This window comes from Sapajus apella, unplaced genomic scaffold, assembly GCF_009761245.1.
Source record: "Sapajus apella isolate SASKATOON/1434 unplaced genomic scaffold, GSC_monkey_1.0 scaffold6, whole genome shotgun sequence".
In the NCBI taxonomy this organism is placed as follows: Eukaryota; Metazoa; Chordata; class Mammalia; order Primates; family Cebidae; genus Sapajus; species Sapajus apella.
In genome coordinates this window covers 20,678,056-20,693,708 of record NW_022436946.1, presented here as the reverse complement: position 1 = coordinate 20,693,708, position 15,653 = coordinate 20,678,056, and the positions used below count along the sequence as shown (strand labels likewise).

General features: G+C 38.1%; 1 protein-coding gene across 7 annotated transcripts in view; it reads left to right on the top strand.

The window, feature by feature from the left end:
* Window positions 1-15,653, top strand: part of LAMA2 (laminin subunit alpha 2) — a 618,514-nt gene that overhangs the window by 479,493 nt on the left and 123,368 nt on the right. For all 7 annotated transcript variants that reach the window (XM_032274826.1, XM_032274824.1, XM_032274825.1 and 4 more), the window contains 2 exons: window positions 6,494-6,656; window positions 8,042-8,252. In XM_032274826.1, the coding sequence (XP_032130717.1) occupies window positions 6,494-6,656; window positions 8,042-8,252 (374 nt within the window). The remainder of the gene's footprint in view (window positions 1-6,493; window positions 6,657-8,041; window positions 8,253-15,653) is intronic.

Below are 15,653 nucleotides of genomic sequence, written 5' to 3'. Positions count from 1 at the left end.
GAAGGAAGGAAGGAAGGAAGGAAGGAAGGAAGGAAGGAAGGAAGGAAGGAACTCACTAAAGTAGGTTATACAACATATCCACACCGTGTTTTTTTTCTCTCTCTCAAAATTACAATAATAGCGGATAGCCATCAGTGCTTTTACATTTTGTTAGTTGTTATAAATTGCTGTGGGAAGAGCCAGTGCTTCAGGCTGACATTTGTCTATTTCAGATTTATGTTTGAATAGATGTACTATTCGTCCTATTTTTCATTGTAGTTCATGACCTCTTTATAGATAATCAACTTCTATTCATATAAGGCATTCTTATCTCACTATAATTTTGTAATATCTACTGTGCTATGACTCCTGCTTACATCATAAATAAACTATATTTTATTCCATCCATTGTTAGAATTAATGAGTGGACAGATATAAACCCATTTAAACCCATTAGTGTTTATTTTCTGACATACAATCGGACTTAATCAATGATAAACATAGTTTCTTCCTGTTTCTCAGGTCAGAGTATATTACTTTCTATTCTTAATAAATTTGCCCCATCAGAGGATTTTTTTTTCAGATTTAGTATGAAACAGTTTTGCTTCTCCTGAGGAATTTTTATTTATATTTATAGATACTGTATACCTCTTAAGAGTCCTATTTGTATTCCCTGCTATGCATTGGCTACTAAGATGCTCGGAAGTGGACTTAGGATTCATTGCATTGAGCATTATGGCATGGGGTTTTCTGTCTAGTAATTCCTTCCCTGATTTACATTGTTGTTGTTTTTTTTTAACCTGGAACATTAGTTCCTTTTATTTTATTTTATTTTATCTTATATTCAGGATTTTTTCAATTACCAAAATCCTCCTTTGAACTAAGTTGGAAATAAATAGGTACATTCTAAAGATATATCTTTTACAACCATTTTCAATACTGTAGGAAAGAAAATATATTGAAGTGCTAGGGCATACTTTTGAATAAGAGATGAAAAACACATTCATCTTTAGTTTAAGAATACTCAGAGAAGGTCCAAATCCTAAATTCCAAATCCTATATATAAATAGGATTTGGAACTATATATATGTATATAAACATAAAAATGTATGTTTATATATGTCTATAAAGAGTGAAACAATTAAACTGCTATTAAAATGATGCTTTCTTTCTTTTTTTGGTGTGGGGGGTGCGGTTCTAAGAAAACTAGCACGTGCTAGATGCTTATGAGACAAATGGAAAATAATAGCATTTTAAAATTTAACTTTCAGTAGGAAAACAATGGAAAGAAAAATTAAACTAGACAGTTCACCATACAAAAAGAATTTTAAATGAGGGTAAGTGGAGTGCAGTGAAATAATCTGGAAAAAAACTATAAACCTTTAAAACACTAATAATAAACAAATGTTATCTGAATTAAACTGACAGGTTTTAATGGGCCATATGTAATTTACTTGTGTCCTGATGAGACCATAGTTTTCTCCAAAGCTCATGCCTAATTTTTTTTTTTCATAATGAAGATAAAGTAGCACACATCCCAAAAACTCATTTGAAAGATGCTATAATTTTATCCAAAAAGATAGTGAAGGCCCATGTCCCTTTTGGGGAGCTTGTATTTTTTTACATAACATGGTTTGCAAGAAAAAGCTGGCCATGGAGTAGCAGTTTATTCCATAAGCAGCCAATATATTTGCTGAAATGTTTGTTCTTTTGGTCCTAATCACACTGCAATCTTTTGACACTATTTCAATGACAATAATTGCAACAATTAATAATATCCAACCAGAAATGAAAAGCTCGTGACTGAATTGCACAATGATGTCCTATAGAAACTTTATGGGTATGTGTTCTATGTTTTGATGTTTCTTTCTCATGTTTTCTATTTTCTTTTTTATATTTTTCTTTAAGTTCTAGGATACATGTGCAGAATGTGCACGTTTGTTACATAAGTATACATGTGCCATGGTGGTTTGCTGCACCTATCATCAAAAGAAGACATTTATGTGGCCCACAAACATATGAAAAAAAGCCCAACATCACTAGTCCTTACAGAAATACTACTCAAAACTACAATGGGATAACGTCTCACAGCAGTCAGAATGGCAATTATTAAAAAGTCAGGAAACAACAGATGCTGGCAAGGCTGTGGAGAAATAGGAACGTTTTACATTGTTGGTGGGAATGTAAATTAGTTCAACCATTGTGGGAGGTAGTGTGGTGATTCCTCAAAGACCCAGAACCAGAAATACCATTTGACCCAGCAGCCCCATAACTGGGTATATACCCAAAGGAATAGAAATCATTCTACTATAAAGAGACATGCACACATATGTTTATTGCAGCACTATTTATAATAGCAAACACATGGAACCAACCCAAATGCCCATCAATGTTAGACTGGATTAAGAAAATGTGGCACATCTACACCAATGGAATACTATGCAGCCATAAAAAGAAAGATCCTGACCTTTGTTTGCAGGGACATAGATGAAGCTGGAAGCCATCATCCTCAGCAAACTAACGCAGGAATTGAAAGCCAGCCACTGCATGTTCTCACTCATAAGAGGAAACTGAATAATGAGAACACATGGACACAGGGAGGGGAACAACATACACCAGGGCCTGTTGCAGGGTCAGGGGAGAGGGGAGATCATTAGGACAAATAGCTAATGCATGAGGGGTTTAAAACCTAGATGACGGGCTGGGCACGGTTGCTCACGCCTGTAATCCAAGCACTTTGAGAGGCTGAGGTGGGCAGATTACCTGAGATCAGGAGTTCAAAACCAGCCTGGCCAACATGTCAAAATCCCGTCTCTACTAAAAATACAAAATTCAGCTGGGTGCAGTGGCATACATCTGTAATTCCAGCTGCTTGGGAGACTGAGACAGAAGAATCGTTTGAACCCCATAGGTGGAGTTTGCAGCAATCCAAGATTGTGCCACTGCACTCCAACATGGGCAACAGAGCAAGACTCCACCTCAAAAAAAAAAATCCCTAGATGGCAGGTTGATAGGTGCAGCAAACCACCTTGGCACATGTCTACCTATGTAACAAAGCTTGCTTTCTGAATACATGATCATTTTGCTAAGGCCATTTTTGTGTACCTTAGTGATTTCCTCTAGTTGTTTACAAATGATTTAAATTTAAAGAAATTATATATGCCATCCAAAAGATATGGCCATATTTGCCTTTGCCTTTTTCTCTATCAAATGTCATTCTTTTTCTACCAGATTCTTATCTGTAGAAGTTTAGCTTTGATTCTAGAGCACAAGAGAAATAGTGAGATTCTAGCTCTCATTTTTCCCTTCCTCTATGTTGCCTATGCCCAGAATCTAAATTAGGTCAAATTTTAAAAGATATCTCTTATGAAAGCTCATTTATACACACACACACACACACACACACACACACACACACACACATTCATTTAACAAAGGAAAAAATACAGCAAGTTGGGAAGTGGCATTTATTAACGTCATTTTCATTTAAAAAAGTAAATGCAAATGATAGCAGTAGTTACTTACATGCTATAATTGGTTAAAGTCAACTATACAGAGAGCATGCATTCAGACTAAAGGATGAGATAGCACCATAGGTATAGCCAAATCTGCTACTGATTTCTTGAAATCTAATAAGCAGAAAGCTTCTTACACTTAATTGTTGGTACTCTAGAGGGCTTCCCACCTAGTTTGCTGCACCAAGGAGCTTTCAAACTGTGGTTCTAAAACAAATTGTGACACAGCCTAGGTGATATATCTTACTAACAATAGTACCGGAATCTTGGGAGAGGTCTTTGACCTGTGTCAAGGTTTAACTATTAGGCAGTGAGCCAAGAAAGAGCCACCCTCACTAACTTCTAGGAATGCAGCGCCTGAGCAATAACTTCTACCACAGGGTTAGGAATGGCCATATTTGTTCTTTAAGACATGTGATTCAAATTTTTCTGCTAATTAAACTATGGCTTTCTTAGTCCATTTGGGCTGCTGTAATGAAAATATCATAAACTTTGTGGTATTTCTCATTTCTGGAGGCTGAGAGGTCCAAGATCAAGGTACTGGCTGGTTTGGTGTCTGGTGTGGAGCTGCTTCCTGGTTCAGAGGTGGCTGTCTCCTTGTTATAATTTCATGTGGTAGAAAGGGCAAGGGAGTTCTCTGGCATCCCTGTTATAAGAGCACTGATCTCATTCTTGCCCTTATGACCTAATACCTCTCAAAGGGTTTGTATTAATCTGTTTTCACACTGCTATAAAGGATTACCTGAGACTGGGTAATTTATGAAGAAAAGGGCTATAATTGACCACAGTTCTGCATGCTTAACAAGATGCATGACTGGGAGGCCTGAGGAAACTTACAATCATGGCAGAAGGCGAAGGGGAAGCAAGGACCTTCTTCACGTGGTGGCAGGAGAGATAGAGAATGAAGGGGGACGTGCCACACACCTTCAAACAACCAGATCTTGTGAGAATTCACTCACTGTCACGAGAATAGCAAGGGGGGAGTTTTGCTCCCATGATTCAATCACCTCCCACCAGGCCCCTCCCCCTACATGTGGGTATCACAACTTGAGATGAGATTTCAGGTAGGGGGGATACAGAGAGAAACCATATCAGGCTCCGCCTCTACATACTATCACATTGGGAATTAGATTTCAATATAGGAATTTGAGGGGAACCTAAACATTCAATCTGCAGCATTGGCTATCAGGGATAAAGTATGGACTACAGGAACTTTTAAACCAAAGATATATATAACGAAGAAAGGATTCTAAAGATGCATTGTGGAAAGGGTACATTAGATATTGACACTCAATTCTTTCTACTGGCCCAGTGTTCCTCAAACTCTAGGGTACATCAGGAGCTCGGAGAAAGCTTTTTAAAACCCAGATTGCTGGTCCTCATCCCCAGAATTTCTGAGTCAGTAGATTTGTGGCAGGTGAGAATCTGCATTTCTAATAGACTCCAAGGTGATGCTGCTGCTGCTTGTTGGGGACCACATTTTAAAACCACCATGCTGACCCTCCATCTCACATACCCTCTGCCTGTTCTGCTTGTCCTGACTATGTGCACCTATTTCAGGAGTTCTGCCCAGTGCAAATCAGAAAACTCTCTCCAAGGGTAGCAATTAATTTTCAGGATTCTCTATGTCGTAAGGAGGTCTTCAGATACACCCTTGAATGGTAGAAAATGCCTCTTGGCTAGACCAGACCCCTCATTTTAGGAGTTTTCGAAGGTAATATTAAAGAAATAAGTATCAGCTGACAAAAGAGTTTTCGAAAACATCTCTCTTCAACTCAATAAAAAAAATGTCCTATCGAGCACACTCCAGGAAACTTTAGTCCAAAACTAATAATAGTACTGTGTAAATGTTTCTTTTTTTTTTTTTTTGAGACGGAGTTTCACTCTTGTTACCCAGGCTGGAGTGCAATGGCGCGATCTCGGCTCACGGCAACCTCCGCCTCCTGGGTTCAGGCAATTCTCCTGCCTCAGCCTCCTGAGTAGCTGGGATTACAGGCACACGCCACCATGCCCAGCTAATTTTTTGTATTTTTAGTAGAGACGGGGTTTCACCATGTTGACCAGGATGGTCTCGATCTCTTGACCTCCTGATCCACCCGCCTCGGCCTCCCAAAGTGCTGGGATTATAGGCTTGAGCCACCGCGCCCGGCCCTACTGTGTAAATGTTTCAATTCACCATTTTAAAGTTTTATTTGACATAGAATTCTTTTTTCAAATGAAATCTTGCCCAGAACACCAACCTATAAAGCAGATTCTTGGCAGAATAGGCATCATTTGTAGAAAACCTGAAGCACCTGGAGAATCCTATGATTCCAAGGAACACAGTTTGAAACCCCATTTAATGCATAATAAACACAGAGCCTTGTGTAGGATGCTATTGCTGGAAGGTGTCGTTGAAGCCTAATTTATAACCCTTCTCCTAAAAGGGTTATAAGCCTGAACTAGTGCTTCTTTCTTCACTCCTTTAAAAAAATGAGCACAGGAACACTATGTGGAAATACCCGGGCAGGTTCATTTTCAGAGATCTCATCATATAGTATTTCCATAGTCGGTATTTTTAAACTGACTGATAGCCATTCCTATGACTATCTTATCAGCAATGCTGTGTTTCCAGCCTCAAGGGGTTCCAGCCTCAAGGTGCAGAGCTTGTGTTTCCAGCCTCAAGGTATTATGCTACAGGCCACTTTTTTTTTTTTAATCTCTGACCAGAATATGCTATGCTTTGACCTACTTCTTTCTTTGTGATTCTTTCTTTTGAGGCTAGAAACATCATGCTTTAATTCCTGTAACCCCCGAAATAAAAATAATATTGAGAAATATATTATGCTTCCCTGTTTGTTACTGATTGTTGTCTTAACTGCCTGTGTGTTTCCCAGCAGGAACACTCACGGCAAAATACTCTTCATTTGGAGATGGCGGCGCCAAGCAGATGCTGAATACCGTGTTTTCATGTGGCATTTTTGTTTACTAATTTACAAAATTTGTTTTACCCCCTGCAGCTATAAATGAAAAAGCTATAAAACTAAATGAAACTCTAGGAACTCAAGACAAGGCCTTTGAGATAAATTTGGAAGGGCTTCAGAAAGAGATTGACCAGATGATTAAAGAACTGAGGAGGAAAAATCTAGAGACACAAAAAGAAATTGCTGAAGATGAGTTGGTGTGAGTAGATGCGTTGTTATTTTTTCATTTGACAAACTGAGATTTCCAGATAATTTACAGTTTCTAAATTTTTATCACACATGTAAGCAAAGAATACTCTTGTTTTTCCAACCTGGAGATGTTTGCTATTTTATCATTTTATCTACCCATCTGTCTATCATCTATCTATTGTTTATTCATTTACCTATTTAATTGTACTTTACCATTGTTCTAAAATGAATCAAAAGCATATTCTTGCCTACATATAAATAATGAAGTAAATGATTTTTTCTGGTGCTACCCCTTCTATAATTAGGCTAATGAGCTTGATTTGTTAATCACCTGTCTTAAGGACTTCTAGACTATCAGTTGATTTTTGTTTTAAGAAAAATACCTTTGGATAAACAAAGTTATGACTTTACCATTCATGTATAGGCCATCCTATACATTTTATCATCTTAAGAAATGCTGAAAAGAAAAGTCATCAAATAATAAATACTTTCAAATAAAAGTTGGGAATTTGAAGATTGGGAACAGTGATAGTGATTTTACCCATGCTAAATAACTGTTATAATAACACACTCAATAAAATAGATACATCTCTACATTCATAGTCAGCTAACTTCAAAGTGGTAGAATTATTAATACCTAAATAATATATACTAAACCAGCAATATCAGCATACCTGAGAACTTGTTAAAAATACGGATTGTCAAATCCCATCCCAGACTTCCTGAATCAGAAACTTTGGGGATGGGACCCAGCAATCCATGTATTAACAAGTCCTTCAGGGAATTATGAGGCATGTCAGCTTGAGAATTACTGCTTTTCAAGTATTTAAACTTTCTTAAAGACTCAGAAATTATCTCTTTAGAAAAACTAGGTAAGTTAAACCCAAAAAACTTCCAGGTCAGTCAGTTGGAAGAAAAAGAAAAGTAGATTAAAATCATGCTATTCCACTAGCATGGCAATAACCTAGAATTCTGTTCACAGTTTCTAAGCAAACATATCAATATTCATCCTTACATTCAAAGTAATAGAGAAAGGTCTCATTACAATGAAACAGGTGGATTGTTTGATTTTAGTATGTGAAGTGAATCATAAAACTCATTTCATCAGTCAGATTCTGAGAATGACATGAGACCCCTTCTGATTGAAAATGTTATTTTACTAACAAATTTAAAGGGTTTTTTTAAACATCTGTTTTGCTTTCATTTTAATTAATTATAAGTGGTCTCAGGTACCAGTTTTCACTTGATTTAGCACACAGTGAATCTATTTTACATGTTTTCTTATTTTCTCATTCTTCTCATGTTAGCATCTCTTTGTAACATGGTTTAATACCAATAAACCCTATGGCGGTGACATGAGCTCATTGTCTATTCTTGGGCTGTGGGTGGTTACAGAGCTGCAGAAGGCCTTCTGAAGAAAGTGAAGAAGCTGTTTGGAGAGTCCCGGGCGAAAAATGAAGAAATGGAGGAGGACCTCCGGGAAAAACTGGCTGACTACAAAGACAAACTTGATGATGCTTGGGACCTGTTGAGAGAAGCCACAGATAAAATCAGAGAAGCTAATGGCTTATCTGCAGTAAACCAGAAAAACATGACTGCTTTGGAGGTGAATCTTGGGGGTACATTTATCTCAATCTCAGAATGCGGGGAGTGGGGGCAGTGTTGAACATGGCGGGACTATTCAAGTTGATGCACATTTACAAAGGTCAAGAGTAACAACTCTGAAAGGGTACTTCTAAGAATCAGAACAGGAAATGACTTTTTTTGTTTGTTTTTCTTTTAATGACCAATTACCATCACCCAAAGAATCAAATAAAATTTCAATAAGTTGAACTTTTGAAGGTATTTAAGAACTCTGTGGTACAGTGGAAGAAGTTCTTTACAGGGAGTCAGGGGACCTTGATCTCAATGACAACTGTGCCAGTAACTAGACATACAAATTGGGCAATTCAGCTAACATCTCTAAGCATCAGTTCCCCAAATCTACAATGAGTGCATTATACTACAGCAAATCGGGTATCTTCAAATATTCATATCACATTATTTTGCAGCTTTCCCAATTTAATTTATAAACTTGGTTCAGAGATCTTGCTGCCAGAAATCACAGAAGTTCCCTACACTTTCAAATGCACCTGACAAATAACTCAATGAATTGACACCAGAGCTTGGAAAAAATTTGGTTCCCTTTTTTCTGTACAGTGAGTGTTATGCAAATGGTCTTTTAAAAAGGACTAACATGAACAAATCAGGTCTGGGTTATTTTCTCCTCCCTTTCTTCACAGGCAACAGTTACTTATCAGCTCAAGAAATTCTGGGCAGCCTCTATCTTTTTCAGAGTGCTGATGAAACTAGAACTAAAACAGGTTCCTCCATTATTTTTTTCTTCTTGTTTTTACTTTCTTTCTTAATCTTAGCATAGTAAGTGATCACTTTTCCCAAGAGTCAATTCAGCACATATAACAGCAGAAACCTGTATTTGATATTAATATTTAAACAACAACAACTTTCTCCCCAGAGACAAATTTGCCTTTGTTGTTTTCCAACTGTCTGACTCCAACAGGTCAGAAAACATCAGCAGACCTATATATCTTCTAACATATAATTTCAGCTTTAACAATAACTCAACACTCTTTGGCATATAGCATGTATGTAGAAATGTTTGTTGAATGACATTAGCAATTAAATAAATGAACCAGGATTTTTTTTTCTTCTGAGATGGCATCTCACTGGAGTGCGGTGGCATGATCTCAGCTCACTGCAACCTCTGCCTCCCGAGTTCAAGCAACTCTTCTGCCTCAGCCTCCCGAGTAGCTGGGATTATAGGTGCACACCACCACACCCGGCTAATTTTTGTATTTTTAGTAGAGACAGGGTTTTACCACATTGGCCAGGCTGGTCTTGAACTCCTGACCTCATGATCCACCTTCCTTGGCCTCCCAAAGTGCTGGGCTTAAAGATGTGAGCCACTGTGCCCAGCCGAACCAGGATTTTTTAAATCTATTGATTTCTATTTTCCTTTGGATTAAGTAGTAAGAGGATGTATTACATTTTTTAATATATTTTATTTCTAGGTCCCTCTTCTGGGACTAAGCCTTGTCATTCTGGTAGAAGATTGAAGAGGCTTACTTTTTTTCTTAACTGATGCACCTAATCTTAACCAATTTGGAGTCTACTGACATGCCAGCAGTATTCCAGAAAAAGCTCCCTCCTGTGAGGCGGCATGCTAGGCCACTGTCCTATCACAGGCTCCAGCAGGATTCGCCCTGCCCAGTGACACACCAGCCGTGTGATTTACCCGAAGGTTCACCTCTCTATTTTATGGCAACAGTTTGAAAAATGAAAATTACCTGTGTGGAGAGCATAGTAAGTATTTGAGAAATATTTCAAGAAGAGTTATATGGCACAGTCAATAGTACCTTCAGTCGTTTCTTTTAGTGATGTTTAAAACCAGAAATCACCATTCTTGGGCACCCCTACAAATGCCTAGAGCTTATGTATAGTCACTACTGAAAATCTAAGTGGTCCTTTTTGGATTTTTATCTTATGTGTTGTGCTTAACTAAAGGCTTGTTAAGATGTTACTGGATAAAATAGGTAAGCTAACTGAATTCACATGAATAAGGTATGGATTATTTAAGGTTGCTTAGATTATCATGGTTGCTGCTAAAATGGCTGAAAATCACGTGGAGGGTTTGTTAAACAAGCAGGGCCTATGGTCTCCCACCCAGAGTCTGTGTAGGCCGGTCTGGGGTATGGCTCCGTGTCCCTATTTCTAACACTCTCCTTGGACTAATCTGATGCCTATACAGGTTTGAGGAAAACTGACAGATTGTATCTATTTGACTGAATAATAAGCTGTATTTTAAATAAATAACTCCCTTATGACTGTGCCTACAATGAAGGTGATATAATTAAGACCCAACTTGAAAACATTTTATTTATTTTAAGGTGGTAAGTGTGTAATTTTATGTTTAAAAATTTTATCAGGCATCTACTTCATTCAGGAAACATGCTGGACACCAAAATTGATTGTCTCAATGAGGAGGCCCCTAGAGCAGCAGCATTAGTGTAGCCTAGAAACTTCTCAAAAAGACAAATTCTTGAACCTCACCCCCAAATGATCAACTCTGAAACTCTGAGAATGGGGCCCAGAAATCTGTGTTTTAATAGCTCCTCTAGTGATTCAGATGCAGCCTCGCTGGTATAAACAATAAAACACCATCTCTGATGACTTCAAGTAACCTGTATTTAGTGGGAGGTGTACACATAAGCAAACCACTCCGTACACTACCATAATGATCACAGAGGTAAGCAAAGGAGGAAGTTTCAGTCACCCCTGAGTTTAGGAAGGGCTTTGTAAGGCCCTGACACTTGTACTAGATCCTAAAGGGTGAGCACTCGGCCGCAGAAAAAGAAAAAGAAGAACATTGCAGAAACTGGGAAAAACATAAACAAAGACATGGAGGAAAGAAGAGGACATTTTGGGGAAAAGTTCAGTGGCTTGATAGGCTGGGAAGAAAACTGCGTGTGAACAACTGGACAGATAGAAAGAAAAGATAGGCAGAGTGCAGACTTTCAGTTATGAGAGAATTACACTGTGAGACTAAGCTAAGAATTTGTTTTTATCTGGAAAGCTATAGAAAGCAATTGAAATACTGCAGACTTGGGTTTAAATAAAATTTGGGGGAATTTGAGTGGTTCAAATAAACTGAAGACATGGTTTTGTATTGGAAAATAGTGTGATATTAGGCTAGAAAATTAGGCTGTGATAATATTTATTTAAATTTCTGTCTGGTACTACCATTTCAAGGCATTGTTGGTAACCAGGGTATTTGGGGTTGAATAGAAATTATTCTTGGCCTCAAAAAACTTATAATCTCCCAAAAAATTCAGACATTTTAACCTTTCACTCTGTGGCAGGAGCCCCAGCACAGAGCTCCAGAAGTATAAGGTGGTCTTAGGAAATGTTCGATAGAGCAGAAAAACTTTCAAAAGCTACGTAAAAGTCTGTAGCAGAGATGGCTCTGGAGTTTGGAGCCAGATCATAGAAGGGTTTGAATGCAGCCTACTATATGGTGATGGAGTTAGAAGGGCATCTCCAGCGAGGCAGAGAGGACTGAAGGGAACTGGGTACCTCATGGGCAGGAAGAGAGGAGACGAATAATTCAATGAAGTCAATAATATGTATTGAACAGTCTATCCCCAAATCTACCACTATGACCTTGCCAAAGAAGGCAGTGCAGATCAAGTAAAGAGTAAGTTGCTATATAAAGAATACACAGGCCAGCCTGGACAGTATGGTGAAACCCTGTCTTTACAGGAAAATATACAAATTAGTCAGGCATAGTGGTGTGTGCCTGTGGTCCCACCTACTTGGAGGCTGAAGTGGGAGGATTGCTTGAGCCCAGAAATTTGAGCCTGCAATGAGCTGTGATGGTGCCACTGCACTCCAGCCTGGGTGACAGTGAGACCCTGTCTCAAAAAACAAACAAACAAAAAAAAGCAAAGAAAAAGGAAAACAAGAATAAACAGGAAGATAGTTTTTGCAGGTTTCTGAAGAATCCACCACACCAAGACACCAACAAAAAACAAAGAAAGAAAGAGAAAGAAAGAAAGGAAGTTCAATTTGCAAAGCTCCAGAATAAAGTAAGATCTAATTAGTTACAAGTTAAAAGTAGAAACGTAATCAACCTTCATATTCAAACAGAATCATTGAGCAATTACGCTTATACTATACTTTTTGTAGAATAATTCTCCCTATACATTGGACTTTTTTTTTGTTGTTTCTTAAATATTCTAAGTTTCCTATCTTAGATATTTTATATGCTACACCATTTTCTATCTCTCTTTGTTTTTATTACACTCATCTAATTTCCTTAAGAATATATTATACATTAATTTACTCATTCATTTTATCTCTACTCCACACAAGCCATGAGGAACATGTGTTCTTCCTCACTTCATCCCCAGATTCTAGAACAGTATCTGCCAAAGGCAAAACAGTTTTTTTGGTCCGTGAATAAATAAAGTGCCATAAAGCAAACCCAAATTCTCTGTATTTTTACCAATATTTGTGAGCTCCAAATTTCCATGTTTCCTCTGTTCAAAGCTAGATTTCATCAGTATCTAATCTGAAAATTAGCCACCTCTAAAATCTCTTTAATCTCGCCATCATCATTTCTGATTGAGTATGAAAAGAAGCATATTTTGATCTTTGCATAACAATTGACTCCCTAATGTGACTCAATTAAAGCTTTTACAAAAGATTCTCACTACTTTATTGAAATGAAAATATATATGGCTCTTCAATTAACACATATGAAAGTGTTCTCTGCCGGGCGCGGTGGCTCAAGCCTGTAATCCCAGCACTTTGGGAGGCCGAGGCGGGCGGATCACGAGGTCAAGAGATCGAGACCATCCTGGTCAACACGGTGAAACCCCGTCTCTACTAAAAATACAAAAAATTAGCTGGGCATGGTGGTGCGTGCCTGTAATCCCAGCTACTTAGGAAGCTGAGGCAGGAGAATTGCCTGAACCCAGGAGGCGGAGGTTGCGGTGAGCCGAGATTGCGCCATTGCACTCCAGCCTGGGTAACAAGAGCGAAACTCCGTCCCAAAAAAAAAAAAAAAAAAGAAAGTGTTCTCTTTGCTTCCAGTAGCACAGCATGTTAAACTACCTTGATCCATTAATTCAAACAAGCCATGTTGGAAAGATTCTTGTATTTCTGTACATGGTATACTTTAAGTCAGTTCATACAAAAGCTAAGGGCTGAAATTGGCAGTTGTGTAAAAGAATGTTAGACCCTTGGAAGATAAGATATGACTTGTAATCAGGGACATTTGGGACTGTTCCTACATTTGTTGTCTGTGAAGAGTGAATGACACATGTCAGAACTTGCCCTGAATTAGTGATGGGAGTAGCTGAACGAGCCAAGTGTCACCAGCACAAGTCCCAGGAATGGACTCAATTTTCTTTTTTCTTTCTTTCTTTCTTTTTTTTTTTTTTAAGACAGAATTTCACTCTTGTCACCTAACCTGGTTTGCAATGACGCAATCTTGACTCACTTCAACCTCCGCCTCCCAGGTCAGGCAATTCTCCTGCCTCAGCCTTCCGAGTAGCTGGGATTACATGTGTACACCACCAGACTCAGCTAATTTTGTGTTTTTAGTAGAGACAGGGTTTCATCATGTTGGCCAGGCTGGTCTCGATCTCCTGACCTCAGGTGATCCACCTGCCTTGGCCTCCCAAAGTGCTGGGATAACAGGTGTGAGCCACCACGGCTGACCCATTTTCATTTATTTATAAGAAAATATTTATTGAGGAAACTCATCTAGGAACTAGAGATAGTTATACATAAGGCTGTCTTTATGGAATTTGTGTTATAATACAGGAGATGGTCACTAAACCAATAAATAGGTCTAAGATATGACCATAAAGTCTGGATGCATAGACTGATATACATAACTTGTTTATTGATATGTAATACATGGTATGTTTCATGATATTGCATAATACATTCAATGTGCATAATACATATGGTATAATATATTCCATTCATTAACAACAAATAGTTCAACAGGCTGTTCCTTTCTGCTCGTCCCTGTATATGCATCTGTGATGCACTGGTGTCTCTGATTTTCATTACATAATCTTTGTTTTTAGCAACTCTCATCAAAAGTAATCAAGATGAATCAATCTACATAAAAAATAAAATAATATTATCTATGTTTCTATAGTTTGTGACCACTCTATAGAATATAATTCAGATAAATAAGTGCTACGAAGAACAAAATAAGGTAATTATAATAGTTAAAATCATAGTGTTACTGCATGCCAGGCAGTGTTAGCTAATTCTCTAATTTTAGCTTAGAACACTGCCTGGCATACCGTATATATCTATCACATGGAGTTTTTGTTAAAATGCAGATTCTCGGTCAGTAGTTCCCAAGAACGGATTGAGATTATGTGTTTCTAATGAGCTTCCTGGTGACACTGATGCTGCTGGTGAATGGGCTACACTTTGAGTAGAGAGGGACTAAACATTTTATATGAAGCTAAATTACTTCCTTAAGGTTTCATAGCTTGGGAGCTGAGATCCCAAACAAGGAGGGCTGTCACTTGAATGTAGCTTTTAATCACTGTGCCCTAGTATATAGAGAATGATTGAGAAGAGGATGGGTGCTATTTTAGATAGGTAATCAGAATGGAGGGAGGAAACAAGCCAAGGAGTAGGAAGAGCATACAGTGGGAGGATCTGCAAATGCAGAGGCTTAGAGGGAGGAACTAGATATATGGGCCTGGCAACATACTGAATTGATTGATGAAAAGAAGGAAAGAAAGGCATGAAATTAGCACTAGCCCAGTGCACTTTTTTTAAAAATGTGATTTCTGTAATATAAGGGACAGTATTTGCACAGTCCAGGACCCAGGATCTATCATTAAGTAGACAGGAGTTTAAATCTTAACCACACTGTACAACATGACCTTAAAGAAACCATTTACTGTCTTGGTTCATTTGAGCTGCTATAGCAAGAGACCAAAAACTGAGTGGCTTATATGCAATCAAAATTTACTTCTTACAGTTCTGGAGGCTGGGAAATCCAAGATCAAGGTGTTGGCAGATTTGGTGTCTGATGAGGTACCCCTTTCCGGTTCCCAGACATCATTTTCACTGTGTCCTCACATAGTAAAAGGATGAACAAACTCCTTCAGATCTCTTTTATAAGGGCAATAATCGCATATATGAAGTCTCTGCTTCGTGACCTGGTCACCTGCAAAGGCCCCACTTCTAGTCCTATCACCTTGAGGGTTAGAATTTCAACATATGAATTTTCAGAGAACACAAACGTTCGGACCACTGCCCTTTACCTGTTCAATTTCCCACTTATGTAAAAAGTGATCAATATAGAATTCAAAGAGTTGTAATAAAGTAAGAAACGCTTATAAACTGCCTGGCACATATTGAGATCTACATGAATTAGCATTATTGTCTACAGAAAAAAACTATA